Source organism: Acanthochromis polyacanthus, chromosome 4, assembly GCF_021347895.1.
Source record: "Acanthochromis polyacanthus isolate Apoly-LR-REF ecotype Palm Island chromosome 4, KAUST_Apoly_ChrSc, whole genome shotgun sequence".
Lineage (NCBI taxonomy): Eukaryota > Metazoa > Chordata > Actinopteri > Pomacentridae > Acanthochromis > Acanthochromis polyacanthus.
Window position 1 is genome coordinate 34,381,701 of NC_067116.1, and position 14,133 is coordinate 34,395,833.

At 39.8% G+C, this 14,133-nt stretch overlaps 1 protein-coding gene and 1 non-coding gene across 2 annotated transcripts; one reads left to right on the top strand and one right to left on the bottom strand.

The window, feature by feature from the left end:
• Positions 1–227: 227 nt before the first annotated feature.
• On the bottom strand, positions 228–1,899 carry LOC110954814 (uncharacterized). The gene is made up of 4 exons (XR_007941452.1): positions 1,841–1,899; positions 509–1,763; positions 375–422; positions 228–274 (listed from the first exon to the last, which is right to left on the bottom strand). It is a non-coding gene; the product is annotated as an uncharacterized LOC110954814 (transcript).
• Positions 1,900–5,484: 3,585 nt separating this feature from the next.
• Positions 5,485–13,345, top strand: dcun1d4 (DCN1, defective in cullin neddylation 1, domain containing 4 (S. cerevisiae)). The gene is given in 13 exon segments (XM_022199528.2): positions 5,485–5,593; positions 6,905–6,975; positions 7,077–7,116; positions 7,755–7,781; positions 7,784–7,841; positions 8,014–8,046; positions 8,048–8,103; positions 8,205–8,275; positions 9,518–9,609; positions 9,764–9,872; positions 10,788–10,892; positions 11,004–11,106; positions 11,205–13,345. Coding segments are annotated over 13 exon segments (840 nt in total). The 5' UTR covers positions 5,485–5,574; the 3' UTR covers positions 11,261–13,345.
• Positions 13,346–14,133: the final 788 nt, after the last annotated feature.

Here is a 14,133-nt window from a genome sequence, read left to right on the forward strand (position 1 = left end):
GTTAAGTTCTAAAGTCTTCTCCTGATTACTGAACCTGCCCTCAACAGAATCTGTGCACAGTAGCAATCAATATGATAAACATATAAATAATATATTATTATCATGTAATGTAAGTATAATTTAGTGTTTTCCTACCTGCGTCCAGGACCAGAACGGTCTCCCATAGTCCAGGGACCAAATCCTGGCCCATCCTGAATGCCAAGCTCCTTGAACTTACTCCGGCAAGTTCCAACGTATGATGCTTTCCCCACTGCATAACCAAAGATCCCCGCAGCTGAAGAAAAGCATCTTAGTCAGTGACTCATGAATTTCTCAGGTGGAAAATGCATAAACGTAAGCAAAGACTGAAGTTTGTTACATTGTATGGTACAAACCTGCTAGTTTCGGAAAGGGACCAAGTACCTTTGATGTCTTCCAAATACCTGCATAGACCAAAAAAAAAAAATATGCATGAATCAAATGTGATACCTACAAAAAAACTGCAACTGTTTAAATGTCAGTGCTTTACCTCTGTAGATGAGACCCCCAGTGACTGCCATGCTACCCAGGGAGAAAGGAAGAGCTAAATATAGAAATAAAACAAACTGGAGTTGTATCAGAACCATACAGTGAAAGACAGATGGAGACATACTTCAGTAAAATCTGAACAAAGTTAGATCCTCTGCACTACAATCTGTCAAAGAGGAAAATAGGAAATAGGGAAAAGAAAACTTTCCATTCACTGTTTACTTTGAGTGCTAACACTTTATGTCACTGTAAAACGAATGGTAAATGCACCAAGGTGTGCTGTGTATTCACTTCCTGTAATGGATTCTTTGAGTTCTGACTGAACTTTGACCTGTGAAAAAGAGACACTCGATTTGTCAGACGAATTCAAGGGAAAGGACGAACACAGGAAGCACTGACTGTTGCCGTTTCATGTTTACATAGCTGCCCGATGAGAGAACACGAGCAGCAGCTGCATGGCTGGCAGTGAATGAACGCTCCAAGCCGGGGGCTCAAGACAATCAAGTGTTATCACAGAAAACACATTTTCAGATTGTGGAATCTTAATCTCAGGTGATCAGCCGAGCTAGCCACTGCAGTTCATGCTCACAACCTAATTTCTGTCGTGCACGCCGTACACAGCAGCTTTTATCACTTTGGTTGTGGTGACTTTATGCTCACAGCTGCATTAGAGCTGTGAGGGTGTGAATAACTGAAACATCCTTCAGTTTGTTGTTAGTTTAGATACACTTGTTGGAGCAGCTCCTTTTTCTTTCAGTGTCTAGGTTGGTTTATAGGTGTAATCTATAGGTATGGGCCATTTCAGGACCCAAACCTAAAACAAGATCTATTCAGTCAGACCTGTCAAGTCGTAGTGCTTCACTGATTCCCTACAAAATGAGAAGAAATAAGCATAAATACACATACAGCAAGCATGATCAAGATAGCAATGCAGTTGTGAAATGTCTGTAATAACGACTGCTTTGTCCACATGTGGGAGTGTTTTGTGGATTCCACAGGGAATAATGTAAACATAAGGAGCATTAGGTGAGCAGCAGATTGATTGATGAACCCTGCGTCCCCGCTTCTACTACAGACGACTTACACAACAAAGAATACACCCAAGTCAGACACAGAGTTGGTGGCCTCCCATGTTGCTATTGAATTAGTGGGAAGTATATGGGTGTCCTACCTCTGTACCAGAAGCTTTCCTCTTGGCATTCTTTCCAAACCTTTCTCAGATCTTCTCTGTGAATGTGGCGATCATCGAAGGGGCACTGTAGGTCACACAGGACAGGTTAGGAATCATATCGAGACCCACGCAGTTCAGTGCAAACCATCTGTTTCCTCTTACCTGCCGTCCTCCTCTCACTGGAGCTGCAGCAGCAGTCGCCCCGTCTTCCACCTTCTCTGCTGTATGTCCGCTTTGTTTAGAACTCATGATGCAGGTGAATACAACTGATGTTTAAAGAGTTGTGCTGATACTTTCCCTCTCACGGTGCCTCAGATTTAACTCGCTGTAACGGCTCCTCCCTGGACTACGATTTTAACTCCACCCACCCTCAACCTCCTTTAAAAAAATACAAACTAGATGCCCTGTCCATTCATTCAATCAATAAATACAGCACTGGTTCAAAATCAATTCTTAAGGTATTGAATTGTATAGAAAAAAAACCCATCTAGACAGTAAATTATAAAAAAACAGTCAAGTCATTCTGGAGTATAGTATTCCAGTTTAGGTTGACCTCTGTGAACCAATTTACACCTCCAAGTACGACACAGCTTTAAGTGCTTTCATATTGTTGTCTGGCAAAAATAAAGATATAATATTATTTACATGTGCGAATGTTTTGGGTTTCCATTAAATAGAAGCAATCAATCAGTTGTTCCGGTTCATTTAGTTTCCCACTAACATCTGAATTTGCACATTTTGGGCAGGGCTGAGCAAACAAAGTCCAAGCAAAGCTTAAACCTCAGTCATATATGACTCATACACATACAGATATAGGCTGATTGCATTGTGTAATCAATCAGTACTGGCAAACATAAAGTTCACCACAGTTCCATAAAGTTATTTTACTCATCCAGAAATATTCTCTAATCTTACATAACTCAAACTTTGCTGTGAACATTTTAAACAAAATATGAAAATATATTATAATCACCGAATGTTCATCGTTTACTATATTTGGTAGAGTAGACTGCTTTATTAAAAGAACAATCCTTACAGCCAAAGGTCAAGGACTGTCGTTTGAGTAAAAGAACACTCTTTTCTTTTACTAAAAGAACAGTCCTTACAGCCAATGGTCAAAGACTAGTTCTCTTTGTAGGTCACAGCTTAATGGTTATTGGAAGTTAAATGAAAGAGTGCTTTATTACCACTGATAAAAGTGTAGTGCTATCAAGGCCGCAGCCTCCTTAATGGCAGTGCAGATTCCCTGTCTTTACTCAGAGACATTTTAACAGGACTACCAAGGTTTCTAGAGTTAACAGACAATGTCTTATTTAAACTTTGTAGCAAGATACATTAATGTGACAACTGATCTGTTAATTTCACTACTGAGTATGATCTGGATTACTCACATTTCCAAACTATTCTAACAGCACACATTCCAAGAATTCAAAAGTCAGCCTTTCTGAAATAGTGACACTGTTCAAGAGAAAAATACAGTTACTGTTTACATATATTTGTGCAGAGCTACTACTCAGATCAGAGACAATATTAAATCCACCTGCTTATTACTATATCGGCCTCCTTCTGTTATCAGTACACTGCAGTTTCAAGGTGGGCATGCCTAGCCATAATGTTGACTGCTTATTGCACCTATAATATGTCCTCTAGTGTACAAACAACACCATATGGACATGTTAATAAGGTAAAAATGTCATTGTAGGGAGTAGGGAGTAAAGGTACAAACATTACTTTTCAGTAGTTTTACTGCTGTGGCTGATGGGTGTGTACAAAATAAAATATAACAAAATGAAAACATGTTTTTTATTCATTTTAAATTGATATAATGAAAATAATTCGAGTCAAGTTACTTATATAGCACCTTTAAAACAAGATCTGCTGAGCCAAATATGACTGGTGTTGTAAATTCACCTAACAAGTTTCAGCATTAAGGTGAGATCCTACAATACTATATATCATGCTAATAAACTTGACTAACTTACGGGATGAGGTTAAGAACCTACAATATTATGCAATCTAATACTTGACTAAATAAAAATAACAAGATAACCTACTGAGATGACAATTCATTTGTATATTGGGGAAGGTTTAATGGAGACTGTTGTTTAAAGTTTTCATCAGTAAATAGTGATTTCCAGTTAAAATATATGGAATTTATGAATGCATATCTTTCAGTTTCATTTTCACAAAATTAGGTTTTTCTTTCTACTCTGAGGCAGAAGTCTTCATTTCAGTTGCACTCACATACTACAAAATTTCTTAGCTGTTTTGAAGGTTTTTAATAATGGGTTTGTTCATATATTAGTCATAGCCTGATTTATGGAACAATTTGTTGATAAAAAAAATTGGCAGAAATATATAGTTTTCTGGCTGTTGATTGTATTTTCTAACTTATGGAGTAATAAATATAAAAACTCTTCTCTCCTTAAAAACCTTTGACTCAATATGTATTCACAAAACTGGGTTCATACTGTGCCCAGACTACTGCCATTGAAATTAATGCAAATTCATTATTTTTTAAATATATGCAATACCAAATTTACATATCAAGGTCAATATCTTATAAAGTAATTCATTATTCAAACGGTCCTGACTCATTTGAATAATTGTCTTTACAATATTTTACATCATATAAATTAATCTGACATTAATGTTAGGGTTTAGAACTTACAATATTAATCATAGTAACAAATTAACAGACTATTTATAAAAGACCCTGCAAAATTATATATGGCAAAAGTAAGGTTTAAGTCATATTCTCACTGCCAAAGTCATTATATTTCATCAAATCATGCCTTGTATGTAAATTCTTAGCTACTGATTATAACTCAGATAAATGTAGTTAAATAATAGATTGCAGTATTTACTTCTAAAGCAGCAAATTAAATTTATCCAGTGTCAAGTGAAGTACCTCAAAACTGTACTTGAGTAGAGTAGTTGAGTAAATGCACTTATCTGCTGACCAGTACTGATATCACAAAAGGAAACGGTATGTTTAGTCCTGCAGGCACCAACAGGTACAGAGGGAATAGTGATACAGCTAGAAGTCAGGAGACAGACATGACTGTGTAGGAGCCATTGCAGTGGTGAACTCAGCAGGCAGCTCCACCTTGAAGGTAAAATGATTTTACTATGAAATGTGGTATCTAGGAGGGGTGGTGGTGTTTTTACTAGTCTGGGTTAGCCTGTATACACTCAGCCACGTATCCAACACGGTTTACTAGCTAACCGGTCCCATAAATCACCTCATATTAGGAAAAAACAACAACTTTTGGGCCAACACTGTAGCTGCATTTGTATCCGCTCGATTCGCGTCATGACTAGTATTACCAGTCACCTGACAAACAGGGCTAACGGCTGCTAAACTTCAGCAGTAACTGAAGAATTACTCAGGACATAACCTCTCTAAATATCTCGGACTTCTTCTGACCTCTACCGACTGGACGGAGGAGGTAAACGCCGGCGGTTTCAGTAAGTGAAAGGAACCGTGACTCTCTCACCGCTAAACGCCCCGCCACCTACCTCCCGCAGCCTGCGTTAACATTAAACGCACCCGAACTTCCATTACACTGGGCGGTTAACTTATAAGTAAACCGACCAATCAGATTTCATCGTGGGCTGGTTTCAGGCTTGCACGAGGAAATTCCGGTGATTGACGTGCTGATAGCGCGGCCTGTTTGGGAACTCTGACCAATCATTTTTGAGCAGGGGAGGAACCAATTTCCTTTTCCGCCTTCTCATGATATGACATCTCAAATAACCAATTGAAAGCAAGAAAAGGCGGCGACAAACCAGAGTCAGATCCAATCATCTACCGCGGGCGTGGTTTACGTTGACAAGGCCCGCCTATTGGCCGGTCTGCGGACTTCCCACAGACAGTTGTATGTTTCATAAAAATGCACTCTGATGCGGCAAGTAAGTAGTAACGTTGCTGAGGCTTTTCTGCATCAAATTCTGACCTTTCACAGAAGCTGTAACGTGTGTCGAGGAGAGGCTAGGAGACGCGTTGTGTTTCTACGTCTGCTTTTGCGCCGTGGTTCTGTGGGTTTTGATGGATTCCGTGCTTTTTGCTGGTCTCTTTGTATTTGGCAGTGCTGTCTTGGGCGACAACAAAGGAAGGATAGCTAGTGTAATTTTAGTTGTTTTGGCAATGTATAAGCTCACTGTTGACACAGCAGTTTTTCTGAAGTTAATATTTCGTGTTGGGTCTCCTGTGTTCGGTTAAATGCCGCCGACGGTACTTAAATTCAGATGGTTTTCGATGGTAATCCGGCGCGTTGGGGTCTTTATGTTCATCATTACTGCTGAATTAGAGCGCGTTTCGGCTCAAACTTAGGATCAACGTGATTTCACTGTAAATCGGTCAATTTTCTGGCCAACTGCGGACTGTTACACAGAATGAAATTGTGACGCAGTTGTGTAAAACATCTTTCATTGCCTGCCGCAGCAGTGCTGTCGGGTTTTGCGGCACCTACACGAGCTGCTGCAAAACGTCTGCGCAACGCCTTTGTGCTAGCAGGCATGTAATGTTACATTTTTTTGAAACAACGTAAAATGCATTCAATCAGTTGGGGTAAATGTTGGGGGTAGAGGGGTCTGAAAGAAATAGTTGTTCGTTAAGCATATGGGAGTTGTAGTTTAGTATCCCACACTGAGCCGGGCTTTTAACGGCCTCGTTAGAGGAAATGGACTACAACGCCCAGACGCCCAACTCTCTAGATACTTTGTAAACTCTGTGCAAGTTGCGCGTCTGCACTGCTATTTTAGGTATGCAGCTAATGCTATCTGCTCGGCTCTGTGTGTGTTGATTTGCCCGGTTTTGGCCTCTAGAAATAAATTAAAAGCGTCGGTGTTCGGTGACAGCTTCTGAACGGGAATGCAAAGAAGCCGTCTGGCAGCAAGGTAGCATGCACGATCGAGTGTTTTTCGAGTTTCCACGTCTTTCGAGGAATGCAGTAAGCAATGAGTGTCACTCCCTCATCTGTGTGAGATATTTTCTGAAACCTTTGAACTTGAAATCGGGCCAAAATAGCGTGTGCTGTGTGGAGTAGCATGTATGCTGATCACTGGATTTAAATCCGAGGTTCTTGTTGGTAGTGCCATGTCACCTTCTCGTACCCTTGTGCTCGCACCAGGCATGATTAAGAGCAGAAGCTTGTGTATGATGCTTTGGTTAGCATTATCTTTGATGTCATCTTTTAATTGTTTTTTATTTGTTTAATATAGATTTTCAGCTGAATTCCCACTTGACTACACTGGCCAGCATCCATAAGATCCACCACACCTTGCACAGGCTGGTAAATACATATTAGCTGTGTGTGTACTTTTTATTTCCATGTGTATATGCGAGTGTGCACTGTGCATTTGTGTGCTGCTCACAAGCATGTTGTTTTGACAGAACCTGACAGAAGACGTTGGACAGGACAGTCATCCCTCAGGTAACACTGCAGCAGGTCCTTTGTGTTTTTTTAACAGTCGATACAGTCACCACAAGAGGGGATGTTTCTGACCGATATGACAGTTTGAGACAAGATTCAATTTAATAATCACTGTGTAATAGTTATAAAACATGTGATGGGCATGACTAAATACCAAACCAAGAAAGACGTGACTGTCACACAAGGAGGGCATTAAACTATTGACATGCCTGTTTAAACTCTGGGTCAAATATGTAAGGTTTTAATACTAAATATTGAGACTGGGTTTATGCCAGTCGAACCACATGGTGTGTAAATGAACCACATGGTACACATTGATCAACAGGCGTGTGTAACTTAGCCCGCTTGAATTAAATCAACTTTAATTACTGCATTAGTTTAATGATTTTAATAGCCACATCTCGTATATCCTCAAATGTAGGCTTTGCGATTTGAGAATTGTATTGTTTTAAATTGCAATTTCAGTTTAAAATGGATAATTGTGCAGCCTTAACCACTGCTGTCATTATCCAGTCATGCATTAACGTACTTCTTCTAAATTACAGTACACTGTTTTGCTAGTGAACATTTTCATAATCTGTGTAATTTTTTTTTTATAAGCAGCCCACTTTCATTCTGTTTTGCACTTGTTTCACCAGCTTGCTGCTCCAGAGCCATGCCTCCTAGGAAAAGAGGAGACCCTCTGCCGGAGATGACATGTCGGCCAAGAAAAGTCGCCAGGACAGGTGTGGCATCCCTATGTTAGAGATTCAGTCTAATTCATGCATGAGACCTTCATTATTGTGATTTAATTAACATGACTGTGTGCGCAAAGATGCCAGTTTGCCATTTGGATGCCTAACAGGAAGCTCACATCAACTACTTTTGCAATCACTAAAACTGTCTTTCCACTTGCAGCGTTTACAGAAAACATGAAACGTCGCAAATTCGCAGAGGAGGAGACATTTTCTAGTAAAAGATGCTTGGAGTGGTTCTATGAATATGCAGGTGAAATGTCATCACGCATTCATGTTGTAGTGTTTCATTTCTTTATCGCCACATGTGAAATTGATGTCATGTGCGACTTCACACTTGCCTGTCTAAAATAGGCTGTGACGATGTGGTGGGTCCAGAGGGCATGGAGAAGTTCTGTGAGGACATTGGAGTGGAGCCGGAGAACGTAAGCAAGTTGTTTTCATATTTCGAGAAGTCTTGCGGTTTGGTTCCATCTGTATTGGCTCGGTGTGCTCACTTTTCACTGCTGTGTGATTGTAATGATGTGATGCCTCAGGATCAGCATTTACCATAGTGTTTGATGTTTATGAAATGCGTTATCCAGGGTTCAGAATGAGCCTTGAGGAGCAACTACCCACGACATTAAGCACGGTCGATCCACAGAAAGTAAGCCGTTAGCTTCTTTGCCACAAATCTATGTATTTGAATGTTATATCTGAATATTTGATAAATAAAATCATTAGTTGTGCTTTCCGAGAAAATTGGTTCAAAATATGCAGGTGAGTTTGCTTTTCAACAGGTTAAAACTTCTTTTGAAAGGTGCAAAAGTTCCTCTATGCATGTAAAACCCTGTATAAAAGAACAGTAAACTTAGAAAAGAGCTTATTTTGCAGGCGTTTTACTTTGACCCCACGATGGCTGTTTATTTACAGTTGATCTCTGGTTCGATCATTATAAACGTCAGTTGTTTTCTGTCAGTGTCTGACATCCAGTGGACTTGTCAGTTCACTTGATATACTGATAATCTGAACTGACATGAGTCAATGTTATGAAAGTTTACAGTTTTATTTTGGGGCTTCATGGAGAATGTGTTTGTTCCATTGCTCAAAACCCACATTACTTTTCCATACTGTACATGTTGAACAGCACTTTTCCTCAGTGCCTCTATCCTGGATAAAGCTCTCACTTTTAGCTTCTCATTTGAATGTAGGACTCTGCAGGAAGCCTAGTTGCTCTGATTAGGTACTGCAGGGTCATCGACGTAAGCGAAGGTGCAACGATTGGTTAATGTACCTGTAATCCCAGATCTGAGTTTAGGTATGCAAGCCCTCGCAAAAGCGGCTCCAGGTAAGGAAATAATGGGAGGACTGGGTCTGACGCTGCTCAGTCTTTGTTTGTGGGCTAAAAACAAGCCGCCAGGCAGGCGCTTTGCCAACTGTGTTTAGCCATCACCTGTGACGTAAAGCCATAACTGAACTTGATAAGTGGGGCATTTTAGGCAGTAAAAGCGCAGTGTTTGTTTTGTTTTTTTTTGCAGAAGAGAGTAACTCCCTTCAGCTTTGTAAGTTTGCAGACATTTTACATGTTGAAAAAGGTGTATAAGACATGAAAGGGAAGAAGAAAAAAAAAAACATTATTTATGCTCTTTAAGAGAATCTGCACCATTCACGTTTTTGTTTGTGCCTAGGTGGTGATGCTGGTTCTTGCGTGGAAGCTGGATGCCCAGAGTATGGGATATTTTACTCTTCAGGAGTGGCTGAGAGGCATGGGCTCACTGCAGTACGTCACTTACCTACTTTGTCTTCTTTTTTTTGTTCCGATCGATTATCATCTTGCTCCGTTTTCTCTGTCTCGGGTCATGTTTTCTAACTGTGTCAGCATAGCACATTGTGAAATGTGGAGCATGTCTAAGTTACTTTTCTGCTCTTGTCAGGTGCGATTCCACAGAGAGGCTGAGGAACTCGCTCGACTACCTGAGATCTGTCCTAAATGACAGCACCAGTTTTAAACTCATTTATAGATATGCCTTTGATTTTGCTCGGGTGAGTCCCACCATTGTCTTTTCTACACGGAAGCACACACACAGCATTGTGTCATCAGTTTAAATTCATTTCAACTAAATAAAGTAACTGAATGAAATAGTTCTTACTAATCTTGATGCTTTGAGTAACACTTTCCATTTTCACTTGAAGTGAGAGACCAGGCGTTTGGCTGGTTTAAAAAGCCCATCTTAGGTTTGGTGTTGATGATAAATCGTGATTTAAGGCATGTACTCTTTGTGATGCAGTGAATTAAGGCCCATATTCTCATAGTCATCACTATGTTGTACATAGATACAGATTTTGCAGGGGATGCATCTCTTTAAATAATTGGAACATGTGCATTTATACCCCGAAATAAAATATTAAAGAAGCTAAAATGTTACTTATAGACGATACAAAGCCACAGACAGGAATGGGTTATTTTTCTCCAACAGTCTTTTTTTTTTTTTTTATTGTCAAAAATTAATTATGAGCTCCAACAACCACAGTCTCTATTGAGGAAATTGTGATTAGATCCATATTCATTCTATTATGTTTTAAATCATTGCTTGGTGTCTTTATTTTGTCTTTTATTGTGTCAATATAGACATTCTATCATAAATTGATTCAGAAAAGGCCCAAATTGGTGTGTAAATATTCACCAGAGGCCCAGGAATGATGTGTTTTACACTCAAAATTACCTGAACAAGGACCCTGAGATCCTCCACTAAATGTGCCCCACCACAATATTAAAATTAAACCGACCCACGGATATTATCTTTTATTAAGGGTAAAAACGGTGCCGGAATTCACTCTGTTTTGTAAACAGGGCTGGTGTTTGCTGATAATGATGCAACTAGGCTGCTTTGTTTAAACTGTGGTCGACATTTTGCATTGATTTCATGACATCTTGGATGTTTTGATTTGATTGGACAGGAAAAGGATCAGAGGAGTTTGGACTTGAACACAGCCAAGTGTATGCTGGGCCTTCTTCTGGGAAAGACGTGGCCTCTGTTTCCTGTGTTTAATCAGTTTCTAGAGGTAAGAATTCAGCAACAGTTGTATAAAGACAATTAATACTCCAGTGTGACCTGTTGAACCCAGACGCATGTGGTGTAGAATTAATCTAAGGCTTCATTTGTTATTCCTCAGCAATCCAAGTACAAAGTCATCAACAAAGACCAATGGTGCAATGTTTTAGAGTTCAGCAGGACAATCAACCTGGACCTCAGTAACTATGATGAGGACGGTGCCTGTGAGTTAATACATAATTACACATGTAAAGCATCGGGTGAGAGTTCTGCAGATACGTTTATGAATCTATTGTAATCTCTGTCTCATCCTTTTCATCAGGGCCAGTTTTGTTGGACGAGTTTGTGGAATGGTACAAGGAAAGACAGATGTCATAGCTGCAGAGCGAAATGGAAAATGGGGGAAAAAATACAACTGTGACAACAACGACTCTGAGAAATCTACAACCAACAAGTAAAACAATACAAAAAGCAGTGACAGTGGGTGCTTCCTGGGAAAGGAGGGGTTCGGGCTGCGGGTGGGCTTGGGTGGGGGTGCTGGGTTTTGCAGGCTGGGTGCAATGCTGCCCAGAGCGCGGAGGCGGAGGGGCTGTCATAGTGGAGTTATGTTCCCTACCGAAGTTGCATAGTGGGCAAGCTTGCAGCAATCCCAGCGGCGTTGCTCTCTCTCACTGTGACATGTCATATTGCTGTGTGTGTTAGGATAACATGGTATCATATGTGGATGATGGGAGCAGAATGGTTTTGTGTGGGAGAGCCACTCCACCCCTTGTCTTCAGCACAGAGAAACCAACAGAAGTGACCATTCATGCATCGTGTCTGAGTCTTAAACAGGGTCATTTGGACCTGGGCACATTTAAGTATTATGTATCTGTGCAATGAACTTGAACTTGAGCTTTTCTGGACAGATGGCACTATTACATACTAACTATTGTTTTCATATTTTGGTTTGATAGGAGTACTTCAAGAAGCACACTGTGTCAAATGGTTGATTGCAGGATTCTGATGCCTGTGCTGTTTACTATTGATTTGTGCCAGTTATTTCTTTTCCCTCCAACTTTTGTTCCTGATTGCTGTTTTGCTCTAGCTAGCGCTTACTGTTTTGCTAACCCCCTGCAAAGGCTTCAGACCTCATAACACCAAACAAATCAGCGTTGCTGCTTACTAACTCTTATTACAGTACAGCGGTGAGCCACTAGTGCTCTGATCAGCATTTATTGGTTCGATGACCAATTAATGTATCTACGTTGTGTAGGTAAGAGTATTATTGTGCCTCAAAACATGGAAGTCACTTTGTGTGTCCCACACAGATACCAACAAAACCCAAATGTATATACACGTGAGAATACATACAGAACACACGCACATGTGCACACAGACACACTGAGTGGTCAGGGATTATTTCAGGATGAATTCAGACTGTTTGGGCTGTGTTATAAGTTGACATAGAGCTAGTTGGTGTCCATTTTGTCTTGATATGTGACATCTGTTTGTCTTCCTTAGTCCACTGATAGTTTCAGGTCTCTCTTACCAGTAGCATCTCTCCCAACACTGACAGTGTTAATATAACTGCAGTGGAAGACCAGTGACCCTCTCAGGATGAGGTCCGTTAGGCTTGAGTAGTGAGTTAGGTTTGCTGAAAGCATTGCTTCATACCACCCATAGGACGTAATCAAAACAGTGGACACTGACAGTTTGGAACTGTGTGATGATGCTATGCTGTTCTTTTCGCCTAGTATAATGTTCTTGTAACACATGTATAAATTTTTGTCTTTGGCTGTGATGTGATGCTGAATTGTCAGATTTAATATTTGCATGCATGCTCCAACAAGAGCCTTTTGTGAATGGATGAGATTTTTTGAAAACATTTTTCAAACATGTTTTTGTTTTGTACAGGAATTTGTGCAAGTGTTTTGTGCTTAATTTGATATACACAATCATGTTATTTTAATTCTGATGAAAAAACATGATTGTGTCTATTAAGACCTGGAACACACCTGTAACCTCACGGTGGAACAGGAGTTCCCTCCTGCATTTACCCCATCTCACACATCCTCACACATGCTGTAAAGCTCTGACAAGCTGCAGCCATCACGTGAGATCTCATTTTATTTATTGGAATTACATACAGTAACTTGTTTTTGCAACTTTTGCACCACACGGTCATGATACACATCAAAATTGGTTATGAAGTCCCAAGCTTTCATTGAAATCCACTGCAGCTGAAAACCTCTGTCATTACAACACGTCAATCATCAGCAAACTCTAAGATTGAAGTAGTTGTTGGGTTGCTTACCAAATACTGTGTAGAGATCAATGTTTTAGTATTCTCCCATGACAATGCAGGAGGATGAACAGCCTTGTCCCAACTGTATATATGTATGTAAACTATGTAAGTGTCTATATGTCTGTTTTCACTATAACCAATGTCTATATACATAAATAAAAGGGTTTATTAACTTACAGGCTTATATTTCCACTCTTTAAAAAACATCAATACCTTCACCATGTCAGGACTGTTCTTATTTCTACAAATGAATATTCTGCATTATATTGTTGAGCAGCTTTTAGTCGTGTGCAATAATGATTTAAAACCTAGAAGTACTCTCACTGAATATTTTTTTTACAGAAAACATTCATAAATTCGATTTTTAAAAAGTTAATTTTAAAAGATAATATATGAAAATAACTTAGTGCCTCAAATGTGCTCTTCGGCAGTTCACACAATAATGATTACAGTTTACATTGCATTTCAAGTGTGATACTTGTGAAATAGATATAATCCACCAATATTTGAGTAATTCACTTGTCAATTTGAAGTTAAACTCATGATAATCACTTGCTTGTAAATGTTTAGGACACATTTTTAGTATTTACTAAACCTGATGATCTGTTTGAGTAGTCAAAATGGGGTGAGTTTGAGGTAGTCAAAATTGGGTGAATTTGAGTTTTCTGATGATGATCAGATGTGTCTGAGCTTCTTCTCTGTTGCTGATAGGGATTTGTTCCTTCCCACACTTGTTTCTGAGTGTTCTGTGGGTGTAAGCCCTGCTGCCTGATATGATGGTGGTGGTGTTGCTGAATAGCAGGTGAGTCACTTGTGATGGCTCTCTAACTGTGGACTGCCGTAGTGGGAAACTTCGTACGACAAATCTGTAGGTCTTCTCTCGGTGATTGAGGCAGAGGGAAGATATGTCAGAGGCTGTTGGACAGAACTTGGATGTCTCCTCAGACCTGCGATAGTCAAAGCT